We start from the raw sequence: 19,067 nt of genomic DNA on the forward strand, positions 1-19,067 counted from the left end.
TTCTACTTAATTTGGACAGGTACTTTCCCGGAAGTTTTCTCTAGGCTGTTTGGGTCTTGGGTGAAAATTTCCCTGAAATGTACAATTAATTTTGCCCAGTTCTAGTCATAGTCATGGTTTTAAATTTCGACCGAAATCCGAAATTGATTTCGGTGGAAACCGAAACGGTCATTTATTGCCGAAATTTCTACCCGAAATTTCGGTTTTTCAGAAATTTGACCCAAAAAATATGATTTTTTTTAATATTAACTTAATATTTCACCGAAATTTAATATTGAATAAAATATTGGTTTTGGGTTTTGTACCAGATTTCGACCGAAATTTCAAAATTTCAAGGTCCGAAACCGGTACCGAAACCGAAATTTTAAACCTTTGGTTCTAGTATCTCGCTTGGCTGTTTGGTTCCCACGGTAAAAAAAAATTTTCTTAGAAACTTAGATTATACATCGAAAATGAATTTCCACCTTTTGATTAATTTCTTTTTCGTGAAAATTTTTTCAGAACTAAAGATTTCGATGTTTTCGTGAAAATTTCAATCCCACAGGAACTTGGAATTCTTTTTTCAATGGAATATTATTTTTAATGGAGAATTTTATTTTCCATAAAAAGATTAGCTAAGATCCAAATAGCCAAAATGTAGCAGGAATTCGAGAAGGGAACTCAGAAAGTTACTTTTAGGATCAATGCTAAGAGGCAACTTCTCGGTCCCATCTCGAACAGAACCCATGTACAAGAAAAGGATCCCTAACAGACAACGCATGTATAAGACAAAGGAATACAAAAATCAACGGTTTAGATTTTCTTGGTGGACCCTAAACGATACTTGATTAACTTCATGGATCAAAAGCCTAGACTTTCTTGTAAGCATTTGCATTTTTTTCTCCTTGAAAAAAGTCTGGTAAGGCTGAAGATGTAGATTGAGATTCTACTAGTGGGGCCACCGCAAGATCTGATTGATCAATGCCGAAAGTGATATATTCACCCCCTTTTCTTCCCTGGGCCAACACCATCTTGTGCATTTATGACTACTCTTTTGCATGACGAGGGTGTTGCCCAGAGAAGACAATGAGTTATGATCTTCTATGGCTCGATAAGCCTAACACTTCCTATCAACAAATCCCTCTCCTGCGCATCGAATGTGGGGTTAAAATTACAAATTAATCCTAAAACAAGGATTTTTCATGATTTCTCCTCCAGTTAGAAATGTTGAAATTCATAATTCAAGTCTTGGGCTCACTCTCCAATAAGCATTATGGTTAGAAAAGAAAAAGGTAAATTTGCTTGATAGGCCAAAATGCAGACTCAGACAAGAACTCAACCAAGCGAGTTTGACGCGGGGAGTTTTGAAAGAGTGCTTTGAACACTAAGCGAGAGCCTACATATGCAGATAAAAACATACGGATTAGATCATTCAATCAGAGTAATTTTTGGGCCAGTGGTGATCCCCATGCTACCCATCAAATGGGTAATCAGGATTGATCAAATATGAGGCCTGCATATTCAAAATAAGCGACTCAACAAAAGGACTTCGTGCTGAATTTGAAAGGTGAGTTGAGTGACGAGTTACAGATTAATTATCGAAAATGTAGGCCCACATTTCAGTCAACAAACATTGGATACATCGGTGGGGGGGCCTATTTAGTCAATATGAATATGATACAAAAATTTTGAGCATTGAGACAAAATACCTGCCAGTCGGCGGGTACCTACAGTACAATATGATGTCGCCTTTGAATGCTGTCATAGAAAGATGCTTTAGATGAACTGCTTCAAAAATTCGGTCGCCACTAGCCGCCCTCGTGTGTTCACAGATAATTTCAACTCACTGATCTCCTTATCAATGTCCTGCAGTTTTAGATCAGGTCAGAAACCATACTCGCCCTTTCTGGAGAAAACAAATATAAAAGATGCACGAAGAGCCAAATAGAGGTCTGAATTCAAGTTCTATACCACTTTTTAGTGAATGATCTTCATGCCACTCGAAAATCTACAGCAATTATATGTATAATTTCAAGATTTTAATTCATCTCTAGTTTCTGCTGTGCTTTTTTGGTGTAGATTCAACCTATTTGATCACTTATATTGGTGAGGAACCCAGTTTCTACAACTACATTTTCAATTAGTCTGTTTTTAGCAGGTAAGATTTTAAATATTTGTTAGGTTTTTTTTCTTTTGTTTCTCTGAGGTAAGGTGGTAAGATGTACTTTTGTGACTCCTTGAGGATCCTAATTATTCGCATCAGGTAAGTTGTTGGCAAATGATATCAGCACAACCATGCTTTGATATTTGCACTAACTCATCTTGTCTTCTTCTTTCCTCCTTTTTTTGAATGGCATAACCCATCTTGTCTTCTATTGTTTAAAGAGCTCTCAAGGTAATTACAGTTCCGAAAAAGCTTGCTTTCAAAAGTCAATTAAAAAAGAAAAGACAAGCTAGGTTTGTGCAATTATCAGCTATCAGTATTCATGTAGAAAGAAAAAGGTGTCCAGAAATTTCATCAAATTTATGGAATGTAAGAATTTTTATTTATTTTTAATGATTATGGAATGTAAGAATTGCAAATTGATCAGCAGTTCAAGAACTAAAACATGCATTATGAATTATCAACCAATATCGAAAAGTGAAGAGTAGATAACAACAAAATTTATCCAACTCTGGGGTTAAAATGGTTTGTGAAAGGGAGCCATCACCTTCCTTTGATTATATGTGATTCATCAAACATCTTATTGTGCGCCAGCTGTAAAGCGCCGGGACTGTGTAATCTAGATAATATTATCCCGGAAATCTGGGATCTGTGCAAAATTCTAAACCCAAAGTTATTGCACATGAGGCGGTCTGCAAATGAAGTCGCAGATAGACTCGTAGAGGATAGAGTGGAGTGAGAGTCCATGGAGGCTATTGACCATTAGTTGGGATTGTGCTGCTCGTTACTTTAGGATTGGAGTACTGTATAGCAATGATTCCACTGTAAGGGCATCACATTAGGGGTGACTGGGCTGAATATAGTATGAAACTAGCTCAGAAAAGCTACCAATATATGCAAGGTTCTCATCTTTCTCAGATGCAGGATCTTACTCAAGCCTTGGGAAATTATAGGCTGTTACTGGTGAGGGATCATTTTGCAGGGAGCTGAATTAGTTTGCTCTTTTGCCTACAAAACTGTATGTACGACGTGCTTGAGTTCAGTAGGGCGAGTGGAGGTAGCTTGGTGAGTCTGCTCGTAGGTTCTAAGTAACTATTGGGTAGGGTCGGAGTTGCTCAGACTCTTTGCTGTATTGTTTTTACATATATGGGATGCCTCGTCCCCTTGATGTAATATTCTTACAGCAATGAATAAAACTATTACCTTTTTTTCCTAAAGAAAAAAAAAGAAACCACAGAATTACACATGAAATGAAAACCAAGTGAAAGCAGAACAGGTAATGGTAAAAAAATCAAAGAATTCTTACCTCCATGAATTGCACAATAAAATCTATAAGTTTATGCTTATGCATATCCTCGCAGTGATAGTTCGTGATAAGAAAGCTAATATCATAACCCTGAAAAGAGAACAAAGGTAGACGAAGTACAACTAATGAGTCTTCAGTCGGCATCATCCAGATGCAAGAATAATCAACAAAGACATAATATCAAATTGATAATAAATGCCAAAAATAGATTGAAGCAATAAGAAGAAGAATTATAGAAAAAAACAGGTTGTATCACACAGCAAAACAACGCATGGGTGCTCAAAAGAAGGTCCTAAATCCTAATACAACCCCCACTAGCATACACTCTTAAAAGAATGCATTCAACAAGGAACAATCAGTAACTATAATATTACAGTGCTCTATACTAAAGATAAGTTGTAGTCTATGAAGTTTATCCCACTCAATTCCTCTTGCCAACAGACCAGCTATGATGTTTGTACCCCTCGGGATGTGTCCAAATGATGGATTTATTGCTGTACTTAAATCAACTATTTGAAGAATAACTTCCACCAACTTTCACTGTCGCAACTTTATTGTCCTTGCTATGGCATTGAAAAGAGTCGCATTCCACCATTAAGCTGCCCGTGAAGTTATCCCAAAAGAAGCGACATCTGATGAGGAGTGGCCATCCCTCCACCACCTCTTAACAGTCTATGAGAGCAATTAGGCTGGAACAGACTTTGATGATCTCCCCAATGTGATTTCTAAACATCACTTCAATACTAGACGGACCAATGGAAGTTTTCTACTGCTCCAAGCAAGTAAACTACCATATCAAAAACATCCCCAACCAATGTGCTACTTTATTCCTACTCTCAAAGTGGATGTGTTCGAAATTTGAATGTACTCTAATTCCTTTCACACCAGTTGCACTTAACAATAAAAATTACTTGGCTTAGACATAGCATGTCTCGGTGCATTGGCAAACGGAAGTCACCTAATAAAGCTGGATACTCTTGAACTTGTTAGTTAATTACATCTTGACTACCAAAATCAAGTACTAGTCTACCAATGCTCTCCGATAAAACTTTAGAAACCACTTTGTGCCTCGAGAAATTGGGCTTAAAATAATGTAACTTGCCAGATGTACGAGACTGTGAAGCTGATCATTCCATTGTTTGTTGACCACCATCCATATGGAGATGCATTCAGCTTCAAAAAAATTCATATTGCTTCATTACCTTACGCATGGATCACAGAAATTCCAAATAGCAGGCTTTTCTTGGCCATCTAAGAGGCAAAAAACTGCAACTAAAGGCTCATTGACTTTCACAATGTGACTACAATTGTACCAAAAAGATATATCCAACAATTTCTGAACAAGGTCCATACTAACCTTGTGTGGCATGCCATTCAAAAAAAAACCTCGTGTGGCATAATTTGTGGCGATAAAGTCACCAAAGACAAACATCTGCCAGAGAATTTCTTTGAGCCACAAAACTTTGTATGGCCATGAAGTTTTTGGAGAAACTCGTAGCTGTAGGACAACACAAATTTGTCATTTGCAAACTAGTTTTTCATCTATATGAACATTGTTATCTTTTCTTTTTTTTAATGACATAGGGTATACCCAACCCAATTTTTAGGGCAGGACTATTCCCTACAGATGCATGCAATCCCCCGTGAACCACGCGTATCAGGCAAGCCCGGGGGGATTCGAACTCGGGTCAATGGGGAGCACACCCCATGACTTTAAGCCAGAGAGCCACACCCGTACAGTTTAACATGGTTATCTCTTGTGCTTTCCCTATGGTATTTTTCTATTTTAGGGAGCTAAACTGGTTTTGCAATTTCTCCAGCATAAGTGCAACACGATGTGCTGCAATGTGCTGCAAGAGGGGTCCAATATGCATCCACTACTTTATTTCTAATTTCAGCCTTATAACTAGGTTCATTAAGTAATTGGTAGAGGGAGCTTTAGGTCAAGTGTGGTTTAACATGGACGTATCAAAACATTCGATGTGGCAGGCACAGCTAATCCATCAAAAAAATTGGCATGGCTGGGTGGTGTAAATTCACCCCCTCAGGTGAGAGGGCAAGCATGGAAGTAGTATGCTCCCTCCACTTGTAGGCTTCCTAAGCCACCCTGTCCCGTATGCATGTCATTCTTCCCTCCTGTTTGTCATCCAATCCCTTACCTAATGTTTATTGACTGGATCCATTGACCAAAAAATTATTCTGCCCCCAAAAAAATGTGTCAGAAAAAGAAAAATAAATCCCTTAAGCATCCACTACTTTATGTCTAATTCAGCTTTATAACTATAGGTTCATTAAGTTATTGTTAGAGGGAGTTTTAGGTCAAGTGTGGTTTAACATAGAAGTATCAAAACATTCGATGTGGCAGGCACAGAAAATCCATCAAAAAAATTGGCATGACTGCATCGCGTAATTCACCCCCTCAAGTGAGAGGAGCATGGTAGTAGTATGCTCCCTCCACTTTTAGGCTTCCTAAGCCACCCTGTCCTGTATGCATGTCATTCTTCCCTCATATTTGTCATTCAACCTGTTTCCTAATGTTTATTGACTGGACCCATTGACCAAAAATTTCTTCTGGGCCCCAAAAAATGTGTCAGAAAAAGAAAAATAAACCCCTAATTTGATAGGAGATATGACGGAGCATGCAAGGAAGAAAATATCTACTGGTATCAAGCAAGGTAAAGTTAGTGAGAGGGGAAAGCCACGTTACAGGCACATTTATCAGTGCGTTTTATACGGTAAAAAAGTATACTAATGCAAGTCAATGATTGATTGCTATTAGAAGCCATATTGGCATAAGGAAACTTTAAGCTTTACATTGCTACAATGAAAGCATTTGAATTTGTACAGAAAACACTACTAAGATAAATAACATATGGACAGTCAAACAGTCAATAATAATGCAATAACAATTGCTTACTGAAAGAAGACCTATAATTGCTTATTGAAGGTAGAATATGTTGGAAATGGATGTTATGGTAGGCAAATCAGAACTGAGATAAAGAACACCATAGAAAACATACCTGTACAGGCTTTCTCCTCAAAACTTGAAATGCCTCCGCCCTCATCGACAAAAATCTAAGAAATTTTTTAGTTAGTATGTTTTCAAGCTCATCTGCCTGCTTTACCTATACAAGAAGAAACATACGTGTATATAAGGGGAAATTGAATAATAAGGCTGCAAAAAGAAAAATATACTCTGAATATTTATACTCTGAGATTCATGTGTTGTTTGAATATGCAAATGTAAACCATATGACATGTTATGTTGTTGCCTTTCATTAAGGATATTATTGTCTTTTGATCATATGTGACATGTATATAATATGGTGTAAGCATCAATACGAAGATGATGAAAACAGCTCATTGGCTCCCTCTCGCACGACTTGTCTCTTGTCTCCTCTTTTCTCTTTTCTTCTATTATGTGAAGAAATATATGATTGAACTAGTTTCTAAATGGTATTAGAAGCAATATCCAGGTCCAATGATGTGATTGATCCATCAAATAGGCATGTCACCTCCTTCAATCCACTCCCTTTCTTCAAACCCTAATTCTATTTCATCTCTCTCAGTTTGTCCTTCAAAACCACAGATCCCTTCTTCTCCTCTTAAAACCTAGAACTCTCCTATTACATCCAATCAATCCACTCGAGATCTCTTCCCACCCATTCGATAATATAAAAAAAGACCTACTTGTCGAAGGAATCAAGACCCAAATCCTAGCTTACGAAGTTCTCAAACCCCAACTTCACCCATCTGAACATCTTAAAACCAAAAGCCAGCCCTTCAAAGACATGAAAGCATACGTAGGACCATGATCCAACAGGTGACCACCATGACAAAGAGGACCAAGGGGTTTCTTTTATCTGAGTTTTATAAGCTTAAAGAGTTTAGGAATTCACTTTTATAGCCTTAGAGTAGCTTTCAAAAGAGATGTTAAGTGATTATTTAAGTACAAGTACAAGAATTTTAATTTTTTCCTATTTCATTAAGTTAGTTGAGCCTTGTTAGTGAAGTGAAAGAGGAGCAAGGGGAGGGGGTGGGGGCTCACAAATTGAAGAATATTGGGATTTTATCTTGTTTTAGGTGAAGTTGATTCTTTGCTTAGGGTGTTCAATCTCCAAGAGCTTCAACTTGGAATGAAACCTATTGGTGCTGGATTTTGATACATCCCTTTCTGGTAGGATCATCTTGACTAGTGAAGTGAAAGAGGAGCAAGGGGGAGGGGGTGGGTTCACAAATTGAAGAATATTGGGATTTTATCTTGTTTTTAGGTGAAGTTGATTCTTTGCTTAGGGTGTTCAATCTCCAAGAGCTTCAACTTGGAATGAAACCTATTGGTGCTGGATTTTGATACATCCCTTTCTGGTAGGATCATCTTGACTCTTCTCTCTATTATGTAGGTGTTAATTTTTTATTTCATAGACTCTTCTACCATAGATCTCTTTAATATATATCTTAGATCTGCACTGCGTGCTATTTTGAGATTGTTTAGAAAACTCTTAACTGTAGATTTCATCAAATCTTTAATTTTCGGGCAGTTCAGACATCATCTTGGGTCTTAGTTATGAAGTTCGCCGATTCATTTTGGCAACTAGAACGGAACACTTTGGTGTTTTGGCTGCTTCGTTCGGCATTTCGGCCATTTTGTATCGGGGCGCTACAACGACCGAAATTATTTTAATAGTTAAAAATATGAAAAAATCTAAAAAATAAAAATTGTTAAAAATTGGAACAATAGGATGAGCAACCCCATCCATCATAACATCAAGGTTGTAAAGATCCAACATTTACTTGAAAGAAAATCACTATCAGCTTAAATATATGTGTTGACCAAGTGCCTAACTAGATGAAAAAATTATAGAGACCAAATTATGAGATTTTTTTACTGGACTTTTAGGATTTAATAATGTCCGGACATGATAGAATTTATGGATTTTCAAAATTGGAAAAATACCACATCATTTGGAAGTAAAGATTTTGATCCAACCCGATTTTTTCGAATTTTGTACTAGAACTAGAAAGTTGACATTTTATCCTATTAGAATTGGGTCTTCAAACTATTTTTCATAAATCCAAATGGGGGGTATTCCCATATTTGCATGTAAATATTAAGTACATTTACTTAAACGACTTTACATGTAAATACTAAGAAGAAGAAAAAAGAGAAGAGAACTTAAAAAAGGCAAGAAAAAGAGAATAAAAAAATTAAATGGGGCGTTTAGGTCGAAACAAGGCATTTCGCCTTTTTTTATTACTGTAACTCTGCCTATGGAGGTCTATCTCTTATTCTAATGGGAATATAATTTTGGCTTATGTAGGTCCATGCGGCGAGAGTAAGAAATCGAGGCAGAGGTCAGAGGAGATGGTTGAGTGAGATGCTTGGCGAAATTTGATAGTGATAAAGTTTGGATTAAATGAAATTCACTCATCATCATCTCTTGGCTCAAGACAGCCTTGAGTCCTCCATGCCTATCTTTAGGCTTCTTAGGGAAATAGAGTTATTATCTAGATTATTGAGTGTTCGCTCACATTCATCATGAAGGGAATTCTCAAGCATGGACTTGCTAATTTTGATGTATCTTGTACAGAGCCAACTATGTAGTATTATATGTGTAGATTGTAGTGCTTTGGTTTTGTCTTTCTTTTGTTGTTCCGTTTTTCTTTTTGTCAGTTTTCTATGGGCTGTGCTTTCTCGTATTTTTCTCACATTAATGAATTTATCAGTTAAAAGAAATAAGCACAAAAAAGCTTGAATAATAGGTTAATTAATCTCACCTTGATGCTTATGCGAAGAGAATTGATGGATGTCTCTATCAAGCATTTTTCTGCTTCATTCCTGCATATCAAAACCTGGAATAACAATAATTAAAACAATTCTACAATTTAGAAACAACCACCAAATGGTTAAAATTTTATATGCTCCAAATAATACAATAGAAAGTACAAGAACAATAACTCAAAATTCAAGGTCCAAGAATTTCATGATTTCCAATTTTTTTCTTAAAACAAGTAAACAATTAAAATCCAGATACAGAAAACTCAACTCAACTCAATTCAACTAAGCCTTTGTCCCAAACCAGTTGGGGTCGGCTAATGAATCTACCCAGCTCAAATTGACTCACTCTAATCCTGACACTAGTTGGGTTCATCTACATGGATCATTTTCTTCCATTCTCCCCTATCCAAGGTCATGTTCTCCATTATGTTCCTAGCCATACAGTCTTTCCTCACAGTTTCTACCTAAGTTGTTTTCGGTCAGCCCCTACCTCTTTTTACTCCATCAACTTGGCACAGGTCGCCTCTTCTCACTGGAGCATCCAAGGGCCTACGTTGGATATGTCCAGACCATCTTAAGCGGTGCTCTCTCATCTTCTCCTCAATTGGTGCCACCCCCACCTTTTTACGAATGTCTTCATTTTTAATTCTATATAACCTTATATGGCCGGACATCCATCTAAGCATTCGCATCTCCGCTACACTCATCTTATGCACATGCTGCTTCTTGGTGGCCCAATATTCTGAGCCGTACAGCATGGTTGGCCTCACAGCTATCTTATAAAACTTCCCCTTCAACTTGGTATGGATTTTACGGTTGCACAGAACTCCTGAGGCAAGCTTCCACTTCAACCAACCTGCTCTTATTCTATTGTTAGCATCCTCTTTAATCTCTCCTTCCTTATGTAGAATTGAACCAGATATAGAAAAATATACATGAAAAGAATAACACTTTCAAAGAAAATAAACCTATAGTAAGAGATCCATAAAGATGTAGAATGAAAGAATAAGATGACAGCAACAAACACAAACTCCCTTTTGTCATTAATTCTTTTCCCACTTCAAATGCATAAACTGGTCTCCTTTTTTTCATTTTTATTTTCCGAGGGAGGAGACAAGCTAGGTAAGGTAAAACCCCACCAGGATTCAATAAATATAAACAGAGAAAATTATGTTGATGCATAGTTCCTCCCTCAGCCACCGCCCTTAATCATTCCAAAGGGAGGAGAGAGTCAGCACATCTCCAATCTTATCTTAAGACCAAGCCATTGCCATCGCCAGGTCGTAAGGCTGATTTCATCGGCAGTAACACATCTCTAATCTGATCTGAAGTAGATGACAGGATTTAGACAGATCTTATCTAAGAGGCATTTATGATGATTTTTACTCAATGTTTTTATTGATTTGAAGGAGGTTATGAAGATTTAAAAGTTTACGATTTCTGAAATTCGAGAAACAAAATCTGGAATATTTTGATTTGTTCTCTCTATGGAAAAGTTATTTGAAAGGAAACCATTTATGGTGCATAAATGGAAGTGATTTGATTTCTATAAGATCAGTTTAGAATGTGCATTGGATGCACATCTTTGAAGACATTCTGATCATGCAAGAGGCCTATTTGGAAAAAAAAAATTTGATACAAAAAGAGTTAAAAAAAATGGTTCTTTCCATGGTTTTACATTTCCAACGAAGCAAAGAAAGAAACAACCGAAATGTTTCCATTTCCTCGCCACCAAAACACATACCGAAACTGAAATGTATACCAAAACCAAAATTGTAAGTGTACAAGTGGTATACTATAGCAGTATGTGTCACGTAATTATATTTACATGAATTGCATGCAAAATGCAGTGTATATATCATGTATATATATATCATGTATAGATATTTGTATAAATTACATATGAAATGTGGTCTGTGCTGGTTATTAAATATGCGCGACAACGCATGTCGCTAGGTGCTTGATGTCGTTAATTAAACCATTATGGATGGTTGGCTCATGTGATGATATATAAATGTGTATTTGTGTTTCTTCTAGCATTTTCTGAAGTTTCATCTTAAAATCCTATCGTTTGCATATGTTTCCATATGTTTTTGTGATTTTATAGGATATCCGATGTCACCTGAAATTTCCAACTTAAACTGAAATGTTTCAGTTTCCGTGCGACCAAAACCAAGATTTAAAACCTTGAATCTTTCTCTTATGGTTTGAAACTGGATTGTGTCTAAAGAATAGTAATCTAGCAGTTTTGTGACAAATTCAAGCACATATGTAACTGTGTAAGTGTTAGTAGAGAAATACTATAGTATCCTCCGGAACAATAGGAAGAGTGACATTACTATCAACCCATTGTTCATGGTGTTGAAGACACGAGGAAACAAACTTGGCAGAAAAATAGGCTTGGATGCAAATCTTGAGCAGCAGAGCGTCTAAGTTCTAGGAAAGGACTCTTCCTCTTAAAGTTGTGTACAATTATATCCACTGAGAGGCTAGAAGAAGAAATGATGGTAAGCCCTCACAAGTAGGTACTTTTCTTACTAAGGGAACTATTCGAACTTCAAATCCGAGTCAAAGCCATTGGGTAAAAATCTAGAAATATTGTGCAATCAAGGAAGTATGACTTGGGAATGAGGGATAAGTTGAAGTGCAACCATTATGGGAAGAAGAGACAAATGATAGAAATTTGTTTGGACCTTCACTCTCATATGCATCAATGATTAAGAGGACCTAGTGCTAATATTGCTACGATGGGGAGAATTTAGTGTATAACTTTATATATTGGTAGGGTACTCATTAAGACCCTCCACAGTTATCAATTTAATTTATATTGATAAGGGTACCCATTTCGGAAAGCACCATAAAGCCATAGCTAGCAAAGATTTATGCAAATAGATGTGTAATGATTTGAAATATGATCAAGACCTGGGAATCCATGCTATTGGGATGCTTTGAGAAGTCAGTGTGCTCTAGAAGACTAGAAATCACTATCAACTTTTTCTTTTCTTTTTTTGAAATGGGATGTCTAAAGACTCTTTTCTTTTCCAGCTTTGTTAATAGTGAAAAACTCTTTTAATGCTTTGTGGTTTTCTGAGATGTTACTAATAGATACCAGCACTTGGCAAGGATAAATGCTGAAAATCTCTGTAAATGCATTGTGGTTTTTCTGAGATATTACTAATGAGTACCAGCATTTGGTGAGGATAAATGATGAGATCTAATACAAACTCCATCTCTCGAGCACGAAAGGCCATTAAATGTATAAAAACAATTAATGTAAACATGCTTAACAAATCCAAGAAGCATGTATTAATAATCAGAATTGACTACAATACCACGTTTTGTTACACCTTAAATGTGATTTAGTGCAGGGTGGCTTTTAAGTATTAAGAAATAATACAAACTTCATCTGTCAAGCATAGATAGTTACCAAAGGTGGAAAAAATTAATGCAAAATATGCTTAATGAAACCTGAAGCATGTTCTCCATAAAAAAATTTACTATGATGACAACATGTCCAAGAGAGAAAAAAGAAACAGGTCCACAATCACAATGCGTATGAGCACATTAGGATTTGCACTATATAAGAAATGGTGTCAACAGAGAAATCATTATGTATAAAATCAAAGGATATCATCCTTACTGGATTTAGCAAAAGTTCAGGGCTGGTCCTGCAAAATATAAAAGGAATATCAGATCCTTCCAGATGATCTTGACACCTAGTATATATGAATAAAGAAGGCAGACACATTGCCCTGGTGACAGATAATTGCACTCCGCTCAATAGAATCAGCTCACATAAATAACCAGTGGATTTGATGCTGATTTCACTAATATGAAGGGCTCCTATCGAATTCAGAACTGAAACCATGACGTTCATGGATGCTAACAGAGTAATAATTAGGCCAGAACAGTAATTGTTATTTGTTGATAACCAACATCTCAGGACATCCACCCAATTCATTGACAGCATTCACACATTTTTTTGTGTGCTTATAAATGGCATTAAATAATATTATAATCTGTACTAACTCTAACTACTACAAAACAGGGATACCAGGCCAAGCCCTTACGGCCCAAGAATAGAGATGCACAATGCAACAATTAGCCAATCTAACTGCCATGTGAGACCTGCATTAGGAAGTCAACAACTTATTTTAGAGAAAAACCATGATTTTGAAACTGCAATCATTTTTACTTGTCAGAAATACAGTGAACCTCGTGGTTTAAATACTGAAGTCGCATGGAAGTAGACATTTAAACGCTTATTTAGAATATGACAAAGCACTCAGTTCCACCTCAATTAGCACAAATCAAGCTTCCAGGACCTATTTTTACAAAGTTTTCAGGTTTCCTGAATCTTATTCTGTTTTGCTGCCTCCTCTCTCCTGTGTTTTTAAGGTTTATAGAATATTGAAGAATAATCTTTTATTCAAAGAGCAAGTTAGTTAAAGAAAAATATATACTCTCCAAAAAAAAAACCCAACAACTTTGGACAAAACTTACTTTAGCTCGACCTCTGGCTTGTTATGCCTTTCCACTTCTTGACACGGAAAGTTCTACAAGAAGCAACCAACAATAGAAGAATCTCAGCGAGGAATTGAATCCACTGTTTAGCACATAATCATGTCAATGCAAAATTGCTGAATGGAAGAGGACAAGTGTCATTCCACACCACTTTGATCAATGAATCATGATGTATGACTATGATGGTGATCAGTGACTCTTCTTTGGAATTCTATCCACATATTTATAATTGTTATGAAATTGTTCACTTTTGCTTTACTTTACTTTTCACAAGCTATTTTATTTTCACATTTTTTACTGTATTTTTTGTAATATTTTTTTTTTCATAATTCCACTAGAATCCAACGACTTGGTTATGGTTACGATTCCAGACTCTGAAAACCATGATTCTACTATTAGACCCACTGTAAATTACAATTGTAGTTCTCCACAGTTTTTTGGGACCATTTTTCCATTGATGTAATGATGGTAAATAAGGACTTCCATAACTGTCAAATGCCATCCACCGAATGTTTCTTTTCATTTTTAGTAGCTATAAAGTTCAACCAAAATGAAGCATGTTACAAGACAGCTAAATGGGACTCAGTCCCATGATGAACTACATGAAATAGGATCTCCGTGCCACTCAGATACTGAGTGTTTTTGCATCTGATGAATGTAACAAAGTTGCATGCACATGTCAATTATCCAAATGTAAGAATGATAAAAAAAAATTCATATTTCCGTATTATGTTTTTATTTTCTTTTATTTTTATTAATTAGACTACCAACATATTCTCATAGTTCCCTTTGTAGTTTTTAACTAAAGAATCAACCAATTCTCACACTACCTTTTTACTAGCAACAATATACCACATACCTGTAGACACATTGCAGCCTCCAAAGTATTCCTTATGCACGTTAAGTAGGAACGTAATGTGTTTGACTGAAAATATTGAACAGAGAATTTTATTAAGGGTGTAAGAACGAAATGGAAACTATTATACAAAAATGTAGCGAAAGCATGAAAAGTATAGATAATCCAATTCAGCATGTTCTCGTGGTAATATGATGAGTATTATTTTTCTCGAAACAGGTAGGCCCCCACACTGATTGCCCATGCCCAAAAATAACTCCGAGCAGACTATCCTAGCCGTCCAATCAATTTTTTTAACAGTTTTGGCCATTGAATTATACCCATATTTGTTTTTTCTTTTCTCTACAGGCATCCATTTGCGGGCCCTTGATCATTTGGCTAGATTTGCCAAGTCACAGCCACTGTTAAGTCATGAGTTATCGAAGGTGGGGCTCACCGGATGGACCTTTTGAATCAGTTGAAACTCAGGCCTACCTATAGGATACAGCAGAACCTGGGAGGACACTACACATTGGATTGTTCTCTAACATTACAGTACGAAAAAAGAAAGAAATCAGTTATGACCGTAATCTCTAATCAAATGGGCAATTTAGAAATAAATTTTCAGATACCAAAAAATTCCATGAACAATCTCTACAGAATCATTACAGAGCTTCACCACAATACTGTATTGCCTACTACTCTAATTGAATAAAAGTAAGTCCTGGCAAAATTTCCACAATTTGTAAAAATCCTCAAAAATGAGATAATATAGAAATTGATCAAGAGGCAGCAGAAAATTGAGAAAAATACATGTATCATCCAAACAAGAAACATTTAGCACAACAATGCAAATTCAAATCGAAACCCTACACAGACTAATAGACGAGATTATCGAGCTTGATCGCTTGGCAACGTGTCATCACAAATGGAAGTCTTGTATTATCACAGCCATGTAATTTTCTTTTCCGTATTAGGAAATTTTTTACTGCGGATAAGGTAAAAATAGCTTTCAAAAAAAAAAAAAAAAAATTCCAAACCCTAGACATTATCTGATCGTGCGAAATTCAATGAAAACAAATACAGAAACGAGGATTTAGTAAACAGATATGAGAGATTGCTCGATCTGCGTATGAAACTAGAATAGATCGAAATCGAAAATGGAATTTTAGGGTTTCTGCTTACCATTTTTAGGGTTTCTGCTTACTCTTAGGAGCAAAGACGATTCATGCAATTTAAGAGCACATTTCGAGGTTTATAATAAGGAAATGTTATCAGCACTGCTGTATTTAGATGAGGGCACTCCTCACTTTATTAAAAGTACGGTATGGCCTTCACCATAGGATGATCCAAACCGTCCATTAGATACGGTATGGCCTTCACCATAGGATGATCCAAACCGTCCATTAGATGGGCCACAGCCTAAATAAGTTGTGCCCCTAAATTCATTTCCATAAGTTGATCCTAACCCTCCGATCTATATAGAGTTATGCTCAGGGTTAGGATCAACCTATGGAAATAATTTTTGGGGACAACCTATTTAGGTTGTGGCCCATCTAATGGACGGTTTGGATCATCCTATGGTGCGGGACATACCGTACTTTTAATAAAGTGATGAGTGCCTCATCAAAATACAGTAGTGGAGTCGGAATTACTAGTCCCACGTTTTGGAAATTTCCACCCAAATTACGGGGGAAAATTGATAATCTCACGCTCTACAGTACTGACGTTGGCCACGATATTATTATAACCGAGTATAAACGGAACGAATAGCCTCTTGACACGTTACCAATTTTTAGTTCCTTTCTTGAAATGGCAAAACTACCCTCATATGACATGTGGTGTGTAGGGATTTGTCGGTTCCCCTCTCCGTTATGGAATCAGTTTCTATAGCAGCATTCGTGAATAAATGAGATACGCTCTTAGACCTGGCAAACGCGACCAGACCTGGCAAACGTGACCCACTCGCAAATTTGCAGGCACGGGTTTGAGTTTTAGTGACCCGTCAAAACTTACCCACGGGTGACCCAACCCGTAAAAACAAGGGTCGGGTCGGGTCAACCCGCAGGCACCCGCTTTTTTAAGGGCGGTGATTTTGATATGCTAATCTAGTTAGATGGCTTTTTTTTCTAATGCCAAGGATGGTGATTTTGTCATGCTAATCTATTTTTAAGGGTTTGATGCCTGAATAGGTTATGGATAGCACCATAGGTTGATTCCAACCCTCTGATTTGAATGTTAGAGGGTTGATCACTTGATCCTAACCCTCTATAGATCGGAGGGTTAGGATCAACCTATTGAAATGATTTTTGGGGCAACACCTATTTAGCCTGTGGGTCATCTAATGGACGGTTTGGATCATCCCATGGTGCCGACCATACCGCTCTCATCAAAATCCAGTGATAACATTTCCCAAAATAAGCAACTGTTTGAATTTAAGGGTGACCCGCGGGCTGACCCAGCCCACCCGCGGGCCGCGCGGGTCACCTAAATTCTGACCCACAAAAATGCGGGCCATTTCCTCACCCGACCCGTGTGACCCGCATCCGCATCACCCGCGGGTTGACCCAGCCCGACCCACCCGTTTGCCAGGTCCATACGCTCTAGTGAGGGTGCTACGTCACTGTAATATGGTCAGGTATGACATTACGAGTTTAATAGAGACATCCACTTGTTTTGAAAAATGTGGTGCGGTCAACTCCATAGAATGATCCAAACCGTTCATTTGTCTTGCCATAAATGAACATAAGTCGTGACTTGAAAATCATCAGGAGATTGTGATCTGAACCCTCCATTTTGTAGAAGATTGGCACATTAAGGTTTAGAATCATCTGGTTTAGGTGATTTTCAGAGAAATCGTTTTTTGAGCAATGATAGATACAAGGGAGCCCCTGCATTAAAAAGCCAAAGAAGGGCTCTGGATTGGATCCACGTCATCAAACATAACTGATTTTACTTTTTCAACCAATTTAAAATTGTAGCTGAAAATGCGTGGATCCAATGAAGAGCACTTCTTTGGCTCTTTATGCAAGGGCTCCCTTGTATCTATCATTGCTCATTTGTTTTACATTTATAATAGGCTACCGATATCAATACTACGAGGTTTTAATAATTTCACTAATTCATCTCGTCGTCCTTAATTATTGGGGAATGATATCCCCCCCTAACGTTTACCGTGAGAATGGTTCACTACTTGAGAATAAATTCACCCCCTTTAATGTTTCCCCTCACCTTTTAAAGTTAACAGGTAACGTTCTTAAAGGGGGTGGGAATATCATTTCCCTAATTATTTAAACAGCTGTCAAAGGTTATTAACCATTTACAGTTTCTAAGAAGCTCCAAGAAGCCATTTAAAACATAAAAGGCAAGCTGAGTTTGTACAATTAGTAAAAATAGTACTGCTTAAATATGTAGTCTTAAACTATATTTACAATTTATCATTACCAAGGCCGACCTAGCTCAGTTGGTAGAGCGCATGGCTTTTAACCATGTGGTCGTGGGTTCGAATCCCACGGTCGGCGATTACAATGGATTTTCTCAAGATAAGTTTTTTTCCGTTCATGTATTTCTACATAACAAAATAGGCAATTAGAGATAAGGTTTTTTTTCCTTTTAATTATTTTTATGCCTAATAAATTTATGCTATAATTTTTTAGATCCGATAGAAGTCAATATATAGGGTAAAGATAATTGCAATTTTGCACTCTATTTCTATACTCTTCCCCTCACGTTAATAGTTTTTAAGGAACTAAGCAATCATTCAACAACTAATTAGTACTTGAAAAATATTAAAGAAATATCATTACTAAATAAGGGTGTGCAGTTGTTATTTCTCTAGAAAAATAAGCATTTTCTTTTGTCAATAAGATATTGTAGTCATTCATTCAATGATTAAAAATAATAATTATAAGCTATTTGTCGGTATTTTCCTTTCCATTGGATGAGAAATTATACAGTGCCCAATCGGGCACGCTCGTTTAAGGGGGAGCAGCGCCTGATATTTGATCCAATAGCAGCCCCTTAAAAGGATGAAAAGGGAGACTGCTCTTGGATCAAATATCAAGGGCGGTACATCATGCCTGATCGGCAACATATGAAACCTTGTGTTTGGATCGGCCAATTGGGATTTGGAATTGGCATCCTATTTTGATTCCTCCATAAATGAACGGAAAAAGTTAAAATAAAAGAGTTTAATTTAAGAAAATCTAATAAAAATTTCATTCTCATTGGGATGGAATCAGAAAACCACCTCTTGCGGAGGAAACACCTTTAATTCCAATGTTGTCAATAATAGCCCTTTGATTCTCTCTCTCTCTTCCCCTAACCAAACGGCAAAATTGGGTAGAATCAGAATCAGATGCCAATTCCAGCAATCCAAACGCACCCTATACGGATTGTTAAGCAAGAGAATAGCTAATCGATGGTAGCTATGCCCCAAGCAGTTGGTAACTGATGTTTATGGTCCAATGCAAGTCTCAGGGGC

At 36.9% G+C, this 19,067-nt stretch overlaps 1 protein-coding gene and 1 non-coding gene across 2 annotated transcripts; one reads left to right on the top strand and one right to left on the bottom strand.

Annotated features, from left to right (window-relative positions):
- Nucleotides 1-1,506: 1,506 nt before the first annotated feature.
- ARPC4 (binding protein) lies at nucleotides 1,507-15,901 on the bottom strand. Its single transcript, XM_077370512.1, has 8 exons — nucleotides 15,770-15,901; nucleotides 14,609-14,674; nucleotides 13,729-13,781; nucleotides 12,866-12,893; nucleotides 9,225-9,299; nucleotides 6,470-6,574; nucleotides 3,450-3,539; nucleotides 1,507-1,845 (listed from the first exon to the last, which is right to left on the bottom strand). The coding sequence occupies exons 1-8, from the start codon at nucleotides 15,770-15,772 to the stop codon at nucleotides 1,756-1,758; spliced, it is 510 nt and encodes a 169-aa protein (XP_077226627.1). The 5' UTR covers nucleotides 15,773-15,901; the 3' UTR covers nucleotides 1,507-1,755.
- A 2,131-nt stretch (nucleotides 15,902-18,032) lies between these two features.
- Nucleotides 18,033-18,105, top strand: TRNAK-UUU (transfer RNA lysine (anticodon UUU)). Its single transcript has one exon. It is a non-coding gene; the product is annotated as a tRNA-Lys (tRNA).
- The last annotated feature ends 962 nt before the right edge of the window (nucleotides 18,106-19,067 follow it).

The sequence above is a fragment of the Tasmannia lanceolata genome, unplaced genomic scaffold (assembly GCF_043159265.1).
Source record: "Tasmannia lanceolata isolate RefF3 unplaced genomic scaffold, GAP_Taslan_0.1 ptg000037l, whole genome shotgun sequence".
NCBI lineage: Eukaryota > Viridiplantae > Streptophyta > Magnoliopsida > Canellales > Winteraceae > Tasmannia > Tasmannia lanceolata.

Coding starts and splice junctions, on each gene's coding strand:
- ARPC4 (XM_077370512.1), bottom strand. Junction 9,300..12,865: donor CTGAACTTTTGCTAAATCCA/GTAAGGATGATA, acceptor TTGTTATTCCAG/GTTTTGATATGCAGGAATGA. Junction 1,846..3,449: donor TTATTGTGCAATTCATGGAG/GTAAGAATTCTT, acceptor CTAAAACTGCAG/GACATTGATAAGGAGATCAG.